General features: G+C 35.9%; 1 protein-coding gene across 1 annotated transcript in view; it reads right to left on the bottom strand.

The window, feature by feature from the left end:
* Nucleotides 1-15,568, bottom strand: part of Zmym2 (zinc finger MYM-type containing 2) — a 138,216-nt gene that overhangs the window by 56,231 nt on the left and 66,417 nt on the right. Inside the window, exons 7-10 of the mRNA XM_045145321.1 lie at nucleotides 9,567-9,638; nucleotides 6,409-6,559; nucleotides 4,944-5,059; nucleotides 1,485-1,601 (exon numbers count right to left, since the gene is read on the bottom strand). Of these exons, the coding sequence (XP_045001256.1) occupies nucleotides 1,485-1,601; nucleotides 4,944-5,059; nucleotides 6,409-6,559; nucleotides 9,567-9,638 (456 nt within the window). The remainder of the gene's footprint in view (nucleotides 1-1,484; nucleotides 1,602-4,943; nucleotides 5,060-6,408; nucleotides 6,560-9,566; nucleotides 9,639-15,568) is intronic.

The raw sequence follows: 15,568 nt of genomic DNA, 5'->3' as shown, positions 1-15,568 counted from the left end.
TCTCTCTCTCTCTCCCTCTATCTGTCTTTCTATGTCTGTCGCTCTCAAATAAATAAAAAATGAACAAAAAAAAATTTAAAAAATAGGGCTAAGTCTAAATCAATGACTAAACACTACTCAAAGACATCTGAAGACCAAATAAGGAAGCTGAAAGTTTACAAGTCAATGGAAAACTGAACACATAACTTGCAAGGGGGCGGGATAATGTAGTAACTCACTAGTAAAAATCTTGCCAGGCACATACAAAGTTCTAGGTTCAATTCCTAGCATCTTAAAATTTTGTGGAAAAATGTACCAATACCACCAGCAGCAACAGCAACAACTAAAGAACCCTAAATGCACTGTATCAACAAAATCAACACATGGACATGGTGGAAAGAACCTTTTTTCACCTATAATTATTAAAATCGTTTATGTAGGATCTTCATTTCCTATGTGACACTATCTTATGTGCTTGCTTATGGATTTTTCCCTCAATCTCTAGCCATTCCTTTATTCTTTCTTATTGGATTTTCAATATTATTTCTGCTATTACTTAATGAGGATACTGGTAACTAAAAGCCATCACTGGATGCTACCAGTATCAAAAGAATCACTGGTTTAAGAAAATACTCTGCAAACAGCCAGAAAGAATAAAATAATTTTACAAACACTGAAATTATAAAATTTCAGATTTCCAAATACTTCAGAATTCATGCATTCCAGTTTTGTACACTATAGAGTCAGATGATAAGTGGTATGTCAACTAATAAATTTTGCCTCAAAAGCAGTCTGTTTCTACTTCTACATCTCATGTATCATTTTAATTATACATTCTATGCTATACCCTCATACTTCCTACCCCCCACAAACCACTCTCCAAAGCCAGCAGTAAGCAGTCTAGACCACCAAGTTCACCTATCCTATTCACCACTGATCCCTCATAGAAACAAAGTCAATGTTCAGACTGCTGATGGCAAAAGAGCATGGCAAGTAAATTAGCACCTAGAAAAGACAAACACCTTAAGAGAAAAATAAACATTCAGTATTTGTAGGCCTCTAATCTTTTACACCTGATCTTAGCCAAAAGGCCCAGAAGTGATGACCTCTGTATTTTTACTGACACACAATTACAAAATGTTAACTGAAAAATTAGAATTTTTAAGTCATATACCATCTTGTCAAAGTACCAAACAATATAAGAGATTATAGTTCACAGATATTAAAGACAGGGAGAAAACAGATAAAAATAAACTATAATATATGCCTGAGGTATGTAAAGTGACATTCTGTACTCTATTACAAACATAATATATTGTGAATATGACTTCAGAAAGTTGGTTCAATGAAATGAAAGATCTAATTCCACATGCAGAAGCTAAACACACAAAATCTGAAAAAAAAAATAATTGTTACCATCTACTAAAAAACAGGTTTTAAATGGAAATACCAATTATTTCATTAGGTGCATTAGATAATAATATATATAACAAACTATGACTTGCCTCCCATTCCAAGATTTCTGGTTTTGAACAAAAGGAGTTTTTGCAGTAGTTACATTTCAGCTGAATATCACTGGGTGCTACAAACTGTCCATTTGGAGATGATTGCATGCTTAGAGCCTAAAATAAAGAAAAAAATATACTCAGCCTGATATGCATTTTAGAAGTCCCACCTATGACTACTATCAACTATTTACTTCATCCAGAAAGCAACAGTATTTTTGTTAAATATTCTTCAGTACATAAGACTGCATTTCTAAATTCTGACTCTAAAATATAAGGTAAAGGGTTGGAGAAGTAACTCACTGGGAGGTGGCTTGCCTAGCATGCATAAGACCTGGGTTCCATCTCCAACACTGCAAAGCACATAATTATAAAACTGAAAGAATACATTGAGATAGTTTTATAAAATTGAAAAAAAAAGATCACCTAAAATAAAAAATAAAAGAAAAACTAGTTATACTTTCCACTTGAAGATCAATAAAATCAATGTTAATTGCCCATGTTCTGAAATGCAAAAATGAGAGAGGAAGGAAAATGGGATTAGGAGGGAGAGAAGGCTTAGCTTATTGCTATCTCCCATAACCCACAAAGATTTAATTTTAATAATTTATCTCAGGGCTGGGGAAGTGGCTTAGCGGTTAAACGCTTGCCTGTGAAGCCTAAGGACCCCAGTTCGAGGCTCAATTCCCCAGGACCCACGTTAGCCAGATGCACAAGGGGGCGCACGCATCTGGAGTTCGTTTGCAGTGGCTGGAAGCCCTGGCGCGTCCATTCTCTCTCTCTGCCTGTTTCTCTCTCTGTCTGTCACTCTCAAATAAATAAGAATAAACAAAAAAAAATTAAAAAAAAATAATTTATCTCAGTGTATCACTTCCATAGTATTCATTCCAAGTCCACATCAGGGAAAAGAACATGCATTCTTTTAAAAAAGTTAATCATATTTACTATAAATTAGAAGAAAAAAATTTAGTTCTGCCTTAAGACAAGCATACGTGGAATTGAAAGTACTTCCTAATTCTTTTTGTCTAATTCTTAACCTGAGTGAGTACATCGGTATTTAATTTTTTGTTGTTTTGTTTTGTTTTTGGAGGTAGGGTCTCACTCTAGCCCACGCTGACTTGGAATTTACTCTATAGTCTCAGGCTGGCCTCGAACTCATGGGGATACTCCTACCTCTGTCTCCCTAGTGCTGGGATTAAAGGTGTGCACCAAAGCACCTGGCTTAATTACCATTCTTTTGAACCCTATCATGCATGATCCATATATTACCTTATGAATCTATGAAGTAATTAATAAAATTTACTATTTAAGGTACAAAGAGAAAGAAATTAAGCTATCTTTTTAAAAAAATCTCATAGACTGTACTACATAAAGATTGTCAAAAATGGGCTGGAGAGATGGAAAAATAAAACAGAGACTTAAGACACTTACTATCAGGTGAATAAAATGTTTTAAGCAAAACCATTCAGAATTTATGTATTAAAAAAAGAACCTCATCAAATTTAATTATTCTTTTAAAATAAATAGAACGTATTATAGTCAGAATGTCTGTGTTCCTCCAAAATTCCTATGCAGAAATCCTTAAATCCCAAAGAAACAGTATTAGGAGATGATGCCACTGGGCTACCTTTCTGATCTAATTAGTACTCTTATTTAAAAAATAATAAACTCTGAGGTTGCTTCTTTGATCCTTCTGCCCTTCATAGTAGAGGGCACTAGGTAAGATGAAAAGGTTTTATTAGCCATAAAGTAGCTCAAACCTTATCTTGGGACTTCCTAGATTCCAGAACTGTAAGAAATAAATTTGTTGTTTATAAGCTAAGGTATTTTGTTACAGCAGCTTAAAAAGACTAATACTTTAATTATTTTCTTGCTTTTAATAAAGGAAAACATCTAACAAAGACATGAAGTTCAAAATACACTGCTTGCTCTAAAGAGAAAGAAAAAACACTGCCACATCAGCCAACGTTGTATTATCCACATAGCAACAGTGGTTAAACTGTTTATCTAGAAGCATTCCTCAAAATTAAGTCTTTGTTGGGCACGGCGGTGCATGCACTTGGGAGGCAGAGGTAGGAAGAATACTGTAAATTCAAGGCCACCCTGAGACTACATAGTGAATTCCCAGGTCAGCTGGGCTAGAACAAGACCCTACCAAAAAATAAAATAAAATAAAATAAATTGTCTTCCTTTAAAATATACAATGTACATATATTTACCATCTCATCAAATCATAGTAAATACAAGTTTCAAGATAAGTAAGTGGAAAAGGTACTTAAGCTGGACATGGTAACTCATGGCTATTTCCTAACATTTGGGTAGCTGAAGCAGGAGGACTGGCACAAGATCTATATCCGTCTGATACCAGTCTGGGATACACTGTGAAAACCAGTCTCAAAAGAAATAGTTAAAATATTTGTATTATCAGTTCAGTATTTCCAACATCAAAAGGGATTTTAAAAAACCTATAAAAGCTGACAAGCAGCCCGTCATGTCCTTCTCTTTTGAAGTTAATCATGATTCTTTAAAATCCTACAAAGAAAAAGCAACATACAGCACCATAAAAATGTATCTATCAATGGCATGATCACAACTTCTAAAATGTGTTTAGTCTTAACAAGTTTGTCACCTAAACTCAGTGAAGATGTAACACAATAAAAACAACTGCTTCACTTGATTAAATTTAAAAGAACCTTAAGGGTTAATAGTTGTTGTAGTAACTACTGCAGCATTTAAAAAACTACATTTTCAGTTTAAATAAATTAACATAGAGCACAGTACCTGGAATAAAGTAGAACTGTTGGATGAATTAACTCATGAAGCATGGCTTTATGCACTGGTTTGAACCTTTGGGCAATACCCTGAAATTTTCACATACAACAGGTGTAAACCTACAAGTACTACCTAACTAATGCTTGAATCCCCTCTAAACTATCCTTCAGAGTGGTCAACCAGGTTAGTTCTGAACACTTCCAGTACCATAATCTTCATAGATTATCCAAACTCCAACTTTGAAAAACTGTCAGAAAACTCACTACATTTACCAAATTAAAAATGTCTCCCTGAAACTGATCCCAATAAAATTAAAGCCTACTGTGAGAAATCTAATCCCCTCTTTACATAGCTCATTTCTAATATGGAAAGCAGATATGCTTAACATTTATAACTGAAATATATCAACATATTTCATTCATCATGGAACAGTTAACTCAAACCAACTCAAAAGTTCAAGCACCGAATTAAACTATTAAAATTTCTTCTTTCAAAATTTGTGTCACTGTCACAATTTAAAAGTCAATCATATCTGTGCAAAAGTAGAAAGATGGCACAACATTCCTATAATCTCCACCCTCCATTAGACCCTCATCAAATTATGTGAAAAATTAGCAGATAAGATAAAAAACATACTGATCATTTTCTATGTACATTTTATTGTGAGTGGGAGAAAAAGTAACCAACCTGAAATTTAGCCACACAATTGGAATTGCAAAAGTTATACAGTTTTCCATCAGGCATTGTTGCTTGGTATTGAGGTAAAGAGTTTCGCTTACAAAAATGGCAAATAATTCCCAAACCTAGGAGAGAAAAGGAACCTTCTATAAACTATTCTCTTATTTATACCTTAGTCAAAATTACAGGGAGCCAGAAGCTGTGAACACATTCATTTAAAATAAAAGGAAACAAAAACTTGAAATACTCACAGGGGAAAAAGAAATCAAGATTACTTGCATATTTTAGAAGGGAAGATGGCTCAATAAATAAAATACTTTTTATGTAAGCATAATGATCAGAGTTCAGTGAATCCACACAAGTGTCAGGTGAGTGTGGAAGCCAGGGCTCAGGAGCTAGAGACAAGGAATCTCCAGGGCAAACTGGCTAATTAGACTAGCTAAATCAGCAAGCCCTGCATTCAAATAGGAGACCCTACCTCTATAAATAAGATAGAACAATTGAGGAAGCATCTGATACATCTGATCCCAACTTTAGGGCTACCTACACCCACCTACCCACCTATACACATACACACACAAGTGAACATGACTGCAAACATGTATCCCCCAACACACATATACACCTATAAAAAAAGTATTTGCACTGTGTAAAAACTGCTGCCATAAAGACTTTGAGGCCTCAGGAAATGACTAAGCAAATGCTTGCCACTTAAAACATGAGGACGAATTCAGATTCCCAGAAACCATGTAAAATGCTAAGTGTGGTATCAAGTGCCTATAAGTCAGAGCAGGGGCCTGCAATACCAATGCTGGGTATAAGAGCATTTCTAGAGCTTCCTTGCTTGTTTTTTCTGACTGAACTTGTGAGCTCTAGGTTCAGTGGCAGGATCTGGTTTTTAAAATATAAGGCTGGAGATATTATCTCAACGGTTAAAGGCACTAGTTTGCATAACCTGATGGCCTGTAAAAGCCAGACGTACAAAATAGTGCACATATCTGGAATTTGTTTGCAAGAGGCCCTGGCATAACAATTTTTTTTTCTCTCCCTCTGCATTCATAAGTAAATAAATAAAATTAAAAACAAGTAAAGTAGAGAGTAACTGAGGAAGCCATTCAAAGCCAACCTCTGGACTCCACAGGTATAAGCACACACTTCCAGATGCACCTGCTGCATACCACATATACATGCAAAAAAAAAAAAAAGACTTTGTCTAAAATATATATGGATATATCAAAAAATATGTTTTTAGGTGATTTTTAGATATAATACAATGTTTGCTAAGAACACAGATATAAAGAGAACTCCACTTAAAAATAAAAAGGAATGATTAAAATAATTTTAAGTTTGCAGCAAAGGTGTTTGGCAGGAGAAAACTAAAACAGTTGAAAACAAACATAAAAAAAGAGAAAATACTTTTGAAAAGTAATTAGGTTATTAAAGTCTTTAAACTTGTCAAATACCTGAAACTTACTTTGTGATTTTGCATATTTTGTCTTGTGACTGTTCATGCATGCAGTTGAACAATATGGCTCCATATATCCATTAGGACCTATACACTGAGTCATATCAAAAAACCTGCACTGAGTTCGGCAACCAGTACAAGTTGTCAATTTTCCATATTTCTAAAATTTGAAACATAAAGATAATTTTAAAAACCACAAACTAGAAAAAGCTTCAGCATACTTTTGGGGGATTGGGGAAGACAGAATTCTCTACAGGGCTTGCCTCAAACTCCTAGCCCTCCTGTTGCAGGCTCCTAAGAGCTGGGATTACAGGCATTTGCCACCATGCCTGGCTCATTGTACTTTTTGTCTCTGCAGATTGTGTTACTCATTAATTTCAGAATCTTTATCAAGATATACCAACAATTAAAGTGGATCCAAACAAAACATTAATCAGGTAATTCTCTTTCAGATATTGTGCCTTTCTCTAAATAATTCAATTTAATAGAATCCCTACAAATGGGTAAATAAAAAACTAAAACTCTAGGAAAAAAACATTGTGTTTTGTTTACAAGACATGTGTCTAGTTCTTTATTCCATACCTGTATCAACTAGAAAAGTAGGGAAATGATATGAAACAAAGGCACTGGAAACCTGAGCTCAATGGCTATGAAAGCTTACTGCCCAAAGGCAATTTGGGGAGAGGAAGTAATGCAAACCAGGGATTTTGAGAGTTGAGATGACTGATGAGATTCTAGACAACAAACAGAATAATGAAGACAAGGAATCTGCAAAAAAAAAAAAAGCTACTATGAATATCTAAGATGGGTACCTTCAAAGAGGTCTCTAAGAGCTGATGTATACATATATGAGAAGAAAACATTTAAGGGCAGAGAAAGTATAGGTGCTGCATTCCTATAATTCCAGCACTCAGAAGGCAAAGACAGAAGGCTGAACTACAGAGTGAGTGACACCTTGTCTTAAGAAGATAGCAACCCTAATGAAACTCAGTGGTTCAACAAAAATAAAAATAACCTCACAATACATGGCACTACCTACACAAGACCATTGTAATAAGAGGAAAAGATAACAACATTAAATAAAAGAGTGACTGAATGACAAGTGGAGGGGATATGACGGGAAAGTAGAGTTGTGAAGGGAAAAGTGAGGGGCGGAGGGAATTATTATGACTTATTGTCTATTTATGGAAGGTGTCAATTATGACAAAAAATAAATACAAGTAGAAGGGTAAGTACTTGGGAAGAGATCAACAGGAGCAGAAGTGGTCATATGAGAGAGAGTGACATTGAAATGTGATCAAAATACATTACTGACATATAGAAAAGTGTCATAATAAAACCCAATGTGTTAAATATGCATTAATGACAAAAAATAAAAAAGCAAAAAAGTAACTCCCTTAAACTTATTTAAGATCATTTGAAAGAAAAATTTTAAATAATACATAATTCTATCTAATTTTCAAACTGTGTATTTCTTTTTGTTTTCAAGAATGGGAAACATGCCGGATGTGGTGGTGCATGCCTTTAATCCCAGCACTTGGGAGGTAGAGGTAGAAAGATCGGTATGAGTTTGAGGCCACCCTGAGACTACACAGGGAATTCCAGGTCAGCTTAGACTAAGCAAAATCTTAAGAAATAAAAAAAAGAATTTGACATATGATTTGAAGAAATAACATCAAACAATAATATAAGGATTAAATTCCATAGTATCAAAACAGAACATCGAATCTGGCCATGATGGTTTACACCTTTAAATGTGGTTACACATCCCAGAGGCTGTCGTAGAAGGATTGCCCCATATTCAAAGCCAGCCTGGACTACAAAGGAAGTTCCCAGGTCAGCCTAGGTTGAAGTAAAACCCTGCCTAAAGAACAAACAACAAAGTCAAAATATTGCATACATCAGGTTCCCAGAAACTACAAACATGCCTATAATGTAATATTAAAATAAATATGCAAAATATGCTATTTATCTGTGAAAATGTCTTCATGAAACCTATCACTATGTACAATGCCTATAAACCAATGAAAGATGAAAACCATAAAGAAAAAAAATCTCCAATAAGCATAGAGAAAAAAGGAAAAATAGTGTCTTTGTACCTAAGGGAAAATAGCAAAAAGACAAATATACAAGGGAGAAAGGAGTTTAAAAATGGGGGGAGGGTGTCTAGAAATGTGTATCCACTGGTAAATTGTTCATCCCATGGTAAATAACCTTCCACCAATGATCATGCAAGAAACCCTAATTTAACACAATAGGTTTAAAAGAAAGAGGTGTGAAAGTAAGATAGAGATTTGTGGAGAACGTTTATAAGAAGGGAGGGGGTAACAGAGTAACTGGAGGAAATAAGATCAAACTACAACCAATATATGTATGAAAATGTCAAAAACAGAAAAAAATAGAAATAATGGCCTATAGATCTTAAATTGAATCCTACAAAAGAAATAAGCATATGGAAAATGTTAATAAAAATTTTAAAAAAAGAAATAAGCTTTATCATTATATTAAGAATAAAAAGCAAACCTTTGAAACATCTATCAAGCTGACAATACTTTAACTATGTAAATTTCTATTATTTATTTCTCTGGGTATGTGTGTGTATGTTTTGAGGCAGGGTCTTACTCCAACCCAGGCTAATCTGGAACTCACTCTGAGGTTCCAGGTTGGCCTCAAGCTCTCCTACCTCACCCTGGTATTAAAGGCATATACCACCATGCCTGGCCAAGACTAAAAAAAATGTTTTTTCAAAGAAAGATTTTGCTTTTACCTTTCAGGTAGGCGTTAAAGAAAATAATTTTTATCCCATAATTATATGTCCATTGTGAATAAGAAATTCATATCTGGAAAACATTTTCTAAAAACACCAAAATCTACTAGCAAATGATCATGTCACAAGAAAACTCAAATAAAATTTAGTGGAATTAAAATTGTCTTCCACACATGGAACTAAATAAAAAAATTCTGTCTGGGACATAAACATTCACCATCATTTTTTCTAAAGTACTTAGTTTTAACAGACTTGTACAACTATTATGTCTCAATGATGATGAAAAATAAATGATTTTAATATACTTCAAAATTCACATGATTTTTTCAAATATAAATTAAAGATAGTAGCAATAGTTATGAATATGCTTAAAATAGACCTTATCCACAGTCCTGCTTACCTCAGGCTGCATTAAGAAAGAGTCTTGCATGTGATCTCGAACTTCCTTCAGGAAGCTTGGATGGCTACCTACCTAAAAAAGATTTTAAAAGACTTGTATAAGTAAGACTGCTAGACTCAAAAGGTAAATGAGCAACCAAAGTTGCTTCCCAATGATCTGCTTTGACTTAAATCTCATTGATCTGGTATGACTTATCTCATCCTAGCCTTTCAAAATGTGTAGCTTTTCTGTCCCTACTGACATTTAATTTGCAGCACTATCAAGAGAAAAGAAATGATGCAATGATAAAACAGTATTATAACAACGAGTAAAAGAATCAAAAGTGGACATTCAGCTCTGACTCACCCTTTTTCTTCCTTTGTAGTTAGTAATGGGGATTGAAGCCTGGGCCTCTTGCTTGCTAACCAATTATTCCAACATTGAGCTATATATCCTCAGCCTTCTTTTCTTTTAAAACTTGAATTTTGAGACAACATTTCAGTAAGTTGCTGCTCAGGCTTCTCATGAATTCACTCTGTAGATCATACTTACCTTTAACTTGGGATTCAACCACGGCCTCCCAAGTAGTTAGGATTACACGCCTGAACCACTAAGCACAAATGTGATTACTTTAAATTAATAAACCTAATCTAATGTGGGTAGAATGTTTTCTATCACTTTATCTTATCTAACTGTAGCTGTATAATCAACACCTTTTGCACCAAAAAAGGAAAGCTTATCTATTTATCTTAGATTACTTAGTATGTCCTAAAATCTTTTAAAAACATACTAAAGTATATAATGAAATTTCAAAGCTTTCTAAAGCACCGGAGAGATTGAAATCACAATTTTCCTTATCCGGTAAATAGGCTGTTTTGAAAATTCTTTTTTTTTCCCCCAAGGTAGCGTCTCACTCTAGCCCAGGGTGACCTGGAATTTACTATGTAGTCTCAGAGTGGCCTCGCACTCATGGCGATCCTCTTACCCTACCTCACGAGTGCTGTGATTAAAGGCATGCACCACCACAAGCAGCCTTCAAAATTCTTTTGTAAAGCACTTATGACAGCTTCCAGAACAATATACAAAGATACATTCTTATCTCTTATAAACAAAGTTTAAAATGGCAGCTTCCAACTTTCATGAAACTCAAAATTTTCCACAAGTGGAAACTATTCAAAAACAAAAAGAATTACACAGACTGCATTGTCACAAGTTAAAAGAATCAGTATTCCACAAAATAATAGCAACAAGGATAAAGATAAGCAACAAAGGCAGAGACAAAGATTCAAGGGGAAAAAGAATAAGAAAAGGTCATAATATACTTTTAATTCCTAGACTATTATAAAAAAAAATATGATCTAGCATCTTATACTGTGATCTCTAAGCCACTACAATTGGGTTCATGATTAATAAAAAAGTTCTATATGGACTCCTACCCTGATTATGAACATTTCAAAGAACAGAACACAAAAAATCATTTTGAAGAGAATTTTCATTTTACTTGTAGTAAATGAAGACTGTACAGCTCAGTGATAGAACACATGTAAAACATGCACAACATTCCACCTAGGATGCTGAGACAGTAGGATCTTTATGCTTTGGGGCCAACATGGACTATCAAAGAGTTCCAGGCCAACTTGGGTTATAGAATTGAGACACTATTGCAAAAATTAAATTAAATTAAACTAAGAAGATCCCAAGTCCAAGAAAACATTTTAAATTAAAATGGTCAAACCTCATTGTCAAAAGTAATGTTAAAATTTAGTTAACTGGGCTGGAGAGATGGCTTAGTGGTTAAGCGCTTGTCTGTGAAGCCCAAGGACCTTGGCTCAATTCTCCAGGACCCATGTTAGCCAGATGCACAAGGGGGCACACGCATCTGGAGTTTGCAGTGGCTGGAGGCCCTGGTGGGCCCTTTCTCTCTCCCTCTCTACCTGCCTCTTTCTCTGTCTGTCACTTTCAAATAAGTAAATAAAAATAAACAAAAAAATATTAAAAATTTAATCAAGCCGGGCGTGGTGGTGCACGCCTTTAATCCTAGCACTCGGGAGGCAGAGGTAGGAGGATCGCCGTGAGTTCAAGGCCACCCTGAGACTACAGAGTTAATTCCAGGTCAGCCTGGACCAGAGTGAGACCCTACCTAGAAAAACCAAAAAAAAAAAAAAAACAATAAATGTAAAGACAATGAATGGATGCCAATAACAAAATTACAGAAGTATTTTAGCTGAGAATTTCAAAGTAGTCATCAAAACATGCTACAACAACCAATAAAAATATACTTGACAGAAATAAGGAAGCTATGGAAAAGAATGAAGTATAAAGAAAAAGCTGGGCATGGTGGCTCATGCCTTTCTTTAATTCCCAACAATCAGGAGGTTGAGATAGGAGGACCATGGTGAATTTGAGGCCAGCCTGGATCTTCAGGTCAGTCTAGGCTACAATAACACCCTACTTTAAAAAAAAAAAAAAAATCAGAGAACCATAATAATAAAAATTATAATAAAAATATAATATATAAAATTATAATCAAATATACAATATATGAAATATATATAATAAAAATAAATAATATATAAAACAGTAATAAAAATTATCTCATCTGAAAATTAGAGTGAAAATAGATTGGGGGGTACAGAATAGAGCCGTGGGGACTAACAGGAATAAAACAAATTAATTAACATTCGTGTCATTGGCTCCTGGAGGGATAGGGGAAAAAAGATGGGGCTAGAAATGGTCTCAAAAGAAATAAATACTGTCTGAAAAGTCTCACTTTAGGCAAGGACTAAATCTACAGATAAAGAACTTGAACAAACTTTAAATAAATCCAATGAACAACCAAGATATAGCACAGACTGCTGAAAACCTGACAAAGAAAAAAATCTAACAACAGAAATAATATACATAGTAGCATAAGCACACAAATAATAAAGTCAGAGTTCCACACGGTGCTGCTTTGAATCAGATGTCCCCCATAAATTCATGCATTCTGAATACTTTGTCCCAAGCTGGTGGCAACTTGGGAGGTAGAGCCTTGCTAAAAAGAGCTATGCCTCTAGGGATGGTCTTAGGGGTGTTATTGGCAACTCCCCCTTACCAGTATTGGGCTCACTCTCTTACTGCTGTTTTCCACCTGCTGTGTTAGAGGTGATGTACTGCCTTTGTTCATGCCAAGCTTTCCTCTGCTATCATGAAGCTTCCCCTCAAGACAAAATAAAAACTTTTTTCCCACCAGCTGCTTTTGGTCAGGGGTGCTTTGTCCTAGCAGTGAGAAGGTAACAACAATACATACTGTAGGGTTCTGTATGCAAATGTATAGTCAACCAACTATGAGATCAAAATTATTAGGAAAAAAAATGAACTCCTCTGATATTGAACATATATAGCCTCCCTTCCTTGTCACTATGTCCTAAGTAATTCAGCATAACAATCTGCATAGTATTTATACTGTATTATATATGATAAGTCATACAGAGATAAATTTAAAGTATATGGGTACAGGGCTGGGGATATGCATCTTTTGTATAAGTGCTTGACTACTATGTGAAAAGCCCTGGCTGAGTTCAATACTGAGCACAACATAAAGAAGATGGCATATAAGAGGATAAATGCAAACACTATACCATTTGAATAGAGATTTGAGAAAGTAAGGACTTTGGTATCTATGGAAGACATGGAACCAACCCACTCATATGTGTAATCAAATAACACAAGAAGATCTAACAATTACAAATATATACCCCTAATACCTGAGTCTCAAAATATACCAACAGATACTAACCAAACTAAAGAAACACATATTTAACTGGAGGCAGAAACACACAAATTTGCAAAAATAGTTAGAGACTTCAAAATACCATTTTCAATAATGCAAAGATCATCTAAATAAGACTTCAGTAGGTAATTATAGATCTTCAACAATACTACACATTAACTAGAAATAACAGAAATAGAGTACTTCACCCCAGTACTAGTAGAATACCCTTTCTTCTCAAGTTCATATGCAACATTCTCTATATCTTATGAAGCAACAGAAAACTTTCTAGAATTTATGAAGAAATTCAGAAATAACAAAGTATAACTTTCCAATCACAATATAATAAAGCTAAAAATCAGCAGAAAAACCTGAAAAGTTCATAAAGATGGCATTACTAAAGTACACCATACCCTTTTGCTTGTTTGAGACAGGGGGCCAGTATGTTCCCCAGGCTGACCTTGAACTTGAAACAATCCTTTTGCCATTATTTCCTGGTGATGAGACCTCAGGCATGAGACATCATACCTGGCTTTAAATTATACTGCACTCTTAAACAATATGGATCAAGAAGAATAACAAGGGAAAATTAAAAATGTTTAGGAACAAATGAAAATAAAACACAAAAATACCATAAGTTAAGGAATGCAGCACAAGCAATGATCAGGGGCAAAATTTATAGCATGCCAATATTAAAAAGGAGGTGTGGCTGGGGAGATGGCTCAGCAGTTAAGACGCTTGCCTGAAAAACCTAACAACCTGGGTACGATTCCCTAGTACCCATACAGAGGCACCAGAGGTGCACAGTGACTCAAGCATCAGGAGTTCGTTTGCAATGGCTAGAGGCCCTGGCATACCCATTCTCTATCCGCCTCTTCCTCTCTCTTGCTTTCATGCTCAAATAAAATAAAGAGGAGGAGGAGGTGGTAGTAGTGACAAGGCCAATACAATATCAAAAATCTAAAATAAAAAACAAAGGAGAGGGGACTGGAGAGATACCTTAGTGGTTAAGGTGCTTGCCTGCAAAGCCAAAGGACCTCGGTTCGATTCTCCAGGACCCACATAAGCCAGATGCATAAGGTGGCACATGCATCTGGAGTTCATTTGCAGTGGGTGAAGGCCCTGGCGAGCCCATTCTTCCTCTGTCTGTCTGTTTCTCTCTCTGTGTCTCTGCCTCTCTCTCTCTTTCAAGTAACAAAAATAAAACTGAATATTTTTGAAAAGGGCTGGAGGGATGGCTTAGTAGTTAAAGGAATTTGCCTGCAAAGCCAAAGGACTTAGGTTTGATTCCCCAGGATCCGTGTCAGCCAGATGCACAAGGGGTCACACACGTCTGGAGTTCGTCTGCAGTGACTGGAGGCCCTGGTGTGTCCATTCTCTCTTTCCGACTTTCTCTGTCAAGTATGTATGTATGTATGTATGTATGTATGTATGTATGTATATTTTTTTAATAAATTCTATTTTATTTTTTTTAATTTTTTTATTATTATTTATTTATTTATTTATTTGAGAGTGACAGAGACAGAGAGAAAGACAGATAGAGGGAGAGAGAGAGAATGGGCGCGCCAGGGCTTCCAGCCTCTGCAAACGAACTCCAGACGCATGCGCCCCCTTGTGCATCTGGCTAACGTGGGTCCTGGGGAACCGAGCCTCGAACCGGGGTCCTTAGGCTTCACAGGCGAGCGCTTAACCGCTAAGCCATCTCTCCAGCCCTGTATGTATATTTTTTAAAGGCCAGCCAGGTATGGCGGTACACACTTTTAAGCCTAGTACTTGGGAGGCAGAGGTAGGAAGATTGCTGCGAGTTCGAGGCCACCCTAAGACTACATAGTGAATTCCAGGTCAGCCTGGGCTAAAGTGAGACCTTACCTCAAAGTGGGGAGAGGGGCAGCCTGTTAGGCTTGCCTCAAGAAAAAGACAAAAAGCAAAGGGAGCCTAGCAGTTAGGGCACTTGCCTGCAAAACTTAACCCGGGTTCGATCCCACAGTACCCACACTAAGCCAGATGCACAAAGTGACAAATGTGTCAGGAGTTTGTTTGCATTGGCTACAGGCCCTGTCACACCCATTTTCTCTCTCTCCTTGCAAATAAATAAATAGAAATATGTTTTTAAAAAATCTTATGATGAGCCAGGCTTGGTGGCACATGCCTTTAATCCCAGCACTTGGGAGGCAGAGAGGTAGGAGGATCACCGTTAGTTCAAGGCCACCCTGAGACTACAGAGTTAATTCCAGATCAGCCTGGACCAGAGTGAGACCCTACCTTGAAAAAC

Source organism: Jaculus jaculus, chromosome 3 (genome assembly GCF_020740685.1).
Source record: "Jaculus jaculus isolate mJacJac1 chromosome 3, mJacJac1.mat.Y.cur, whole genome shotgun sequence".
NCBI classification, from domain to species: domain Eukaryota; kingdom Metazoa; phylum Chordata; class Mammalia; order Rodentia; family Dipodidae; genus Jaculus; species Jaculus jaculus.
This window is presented reverse-complemented; position numbering and strand designations above follow the sequence as displayed.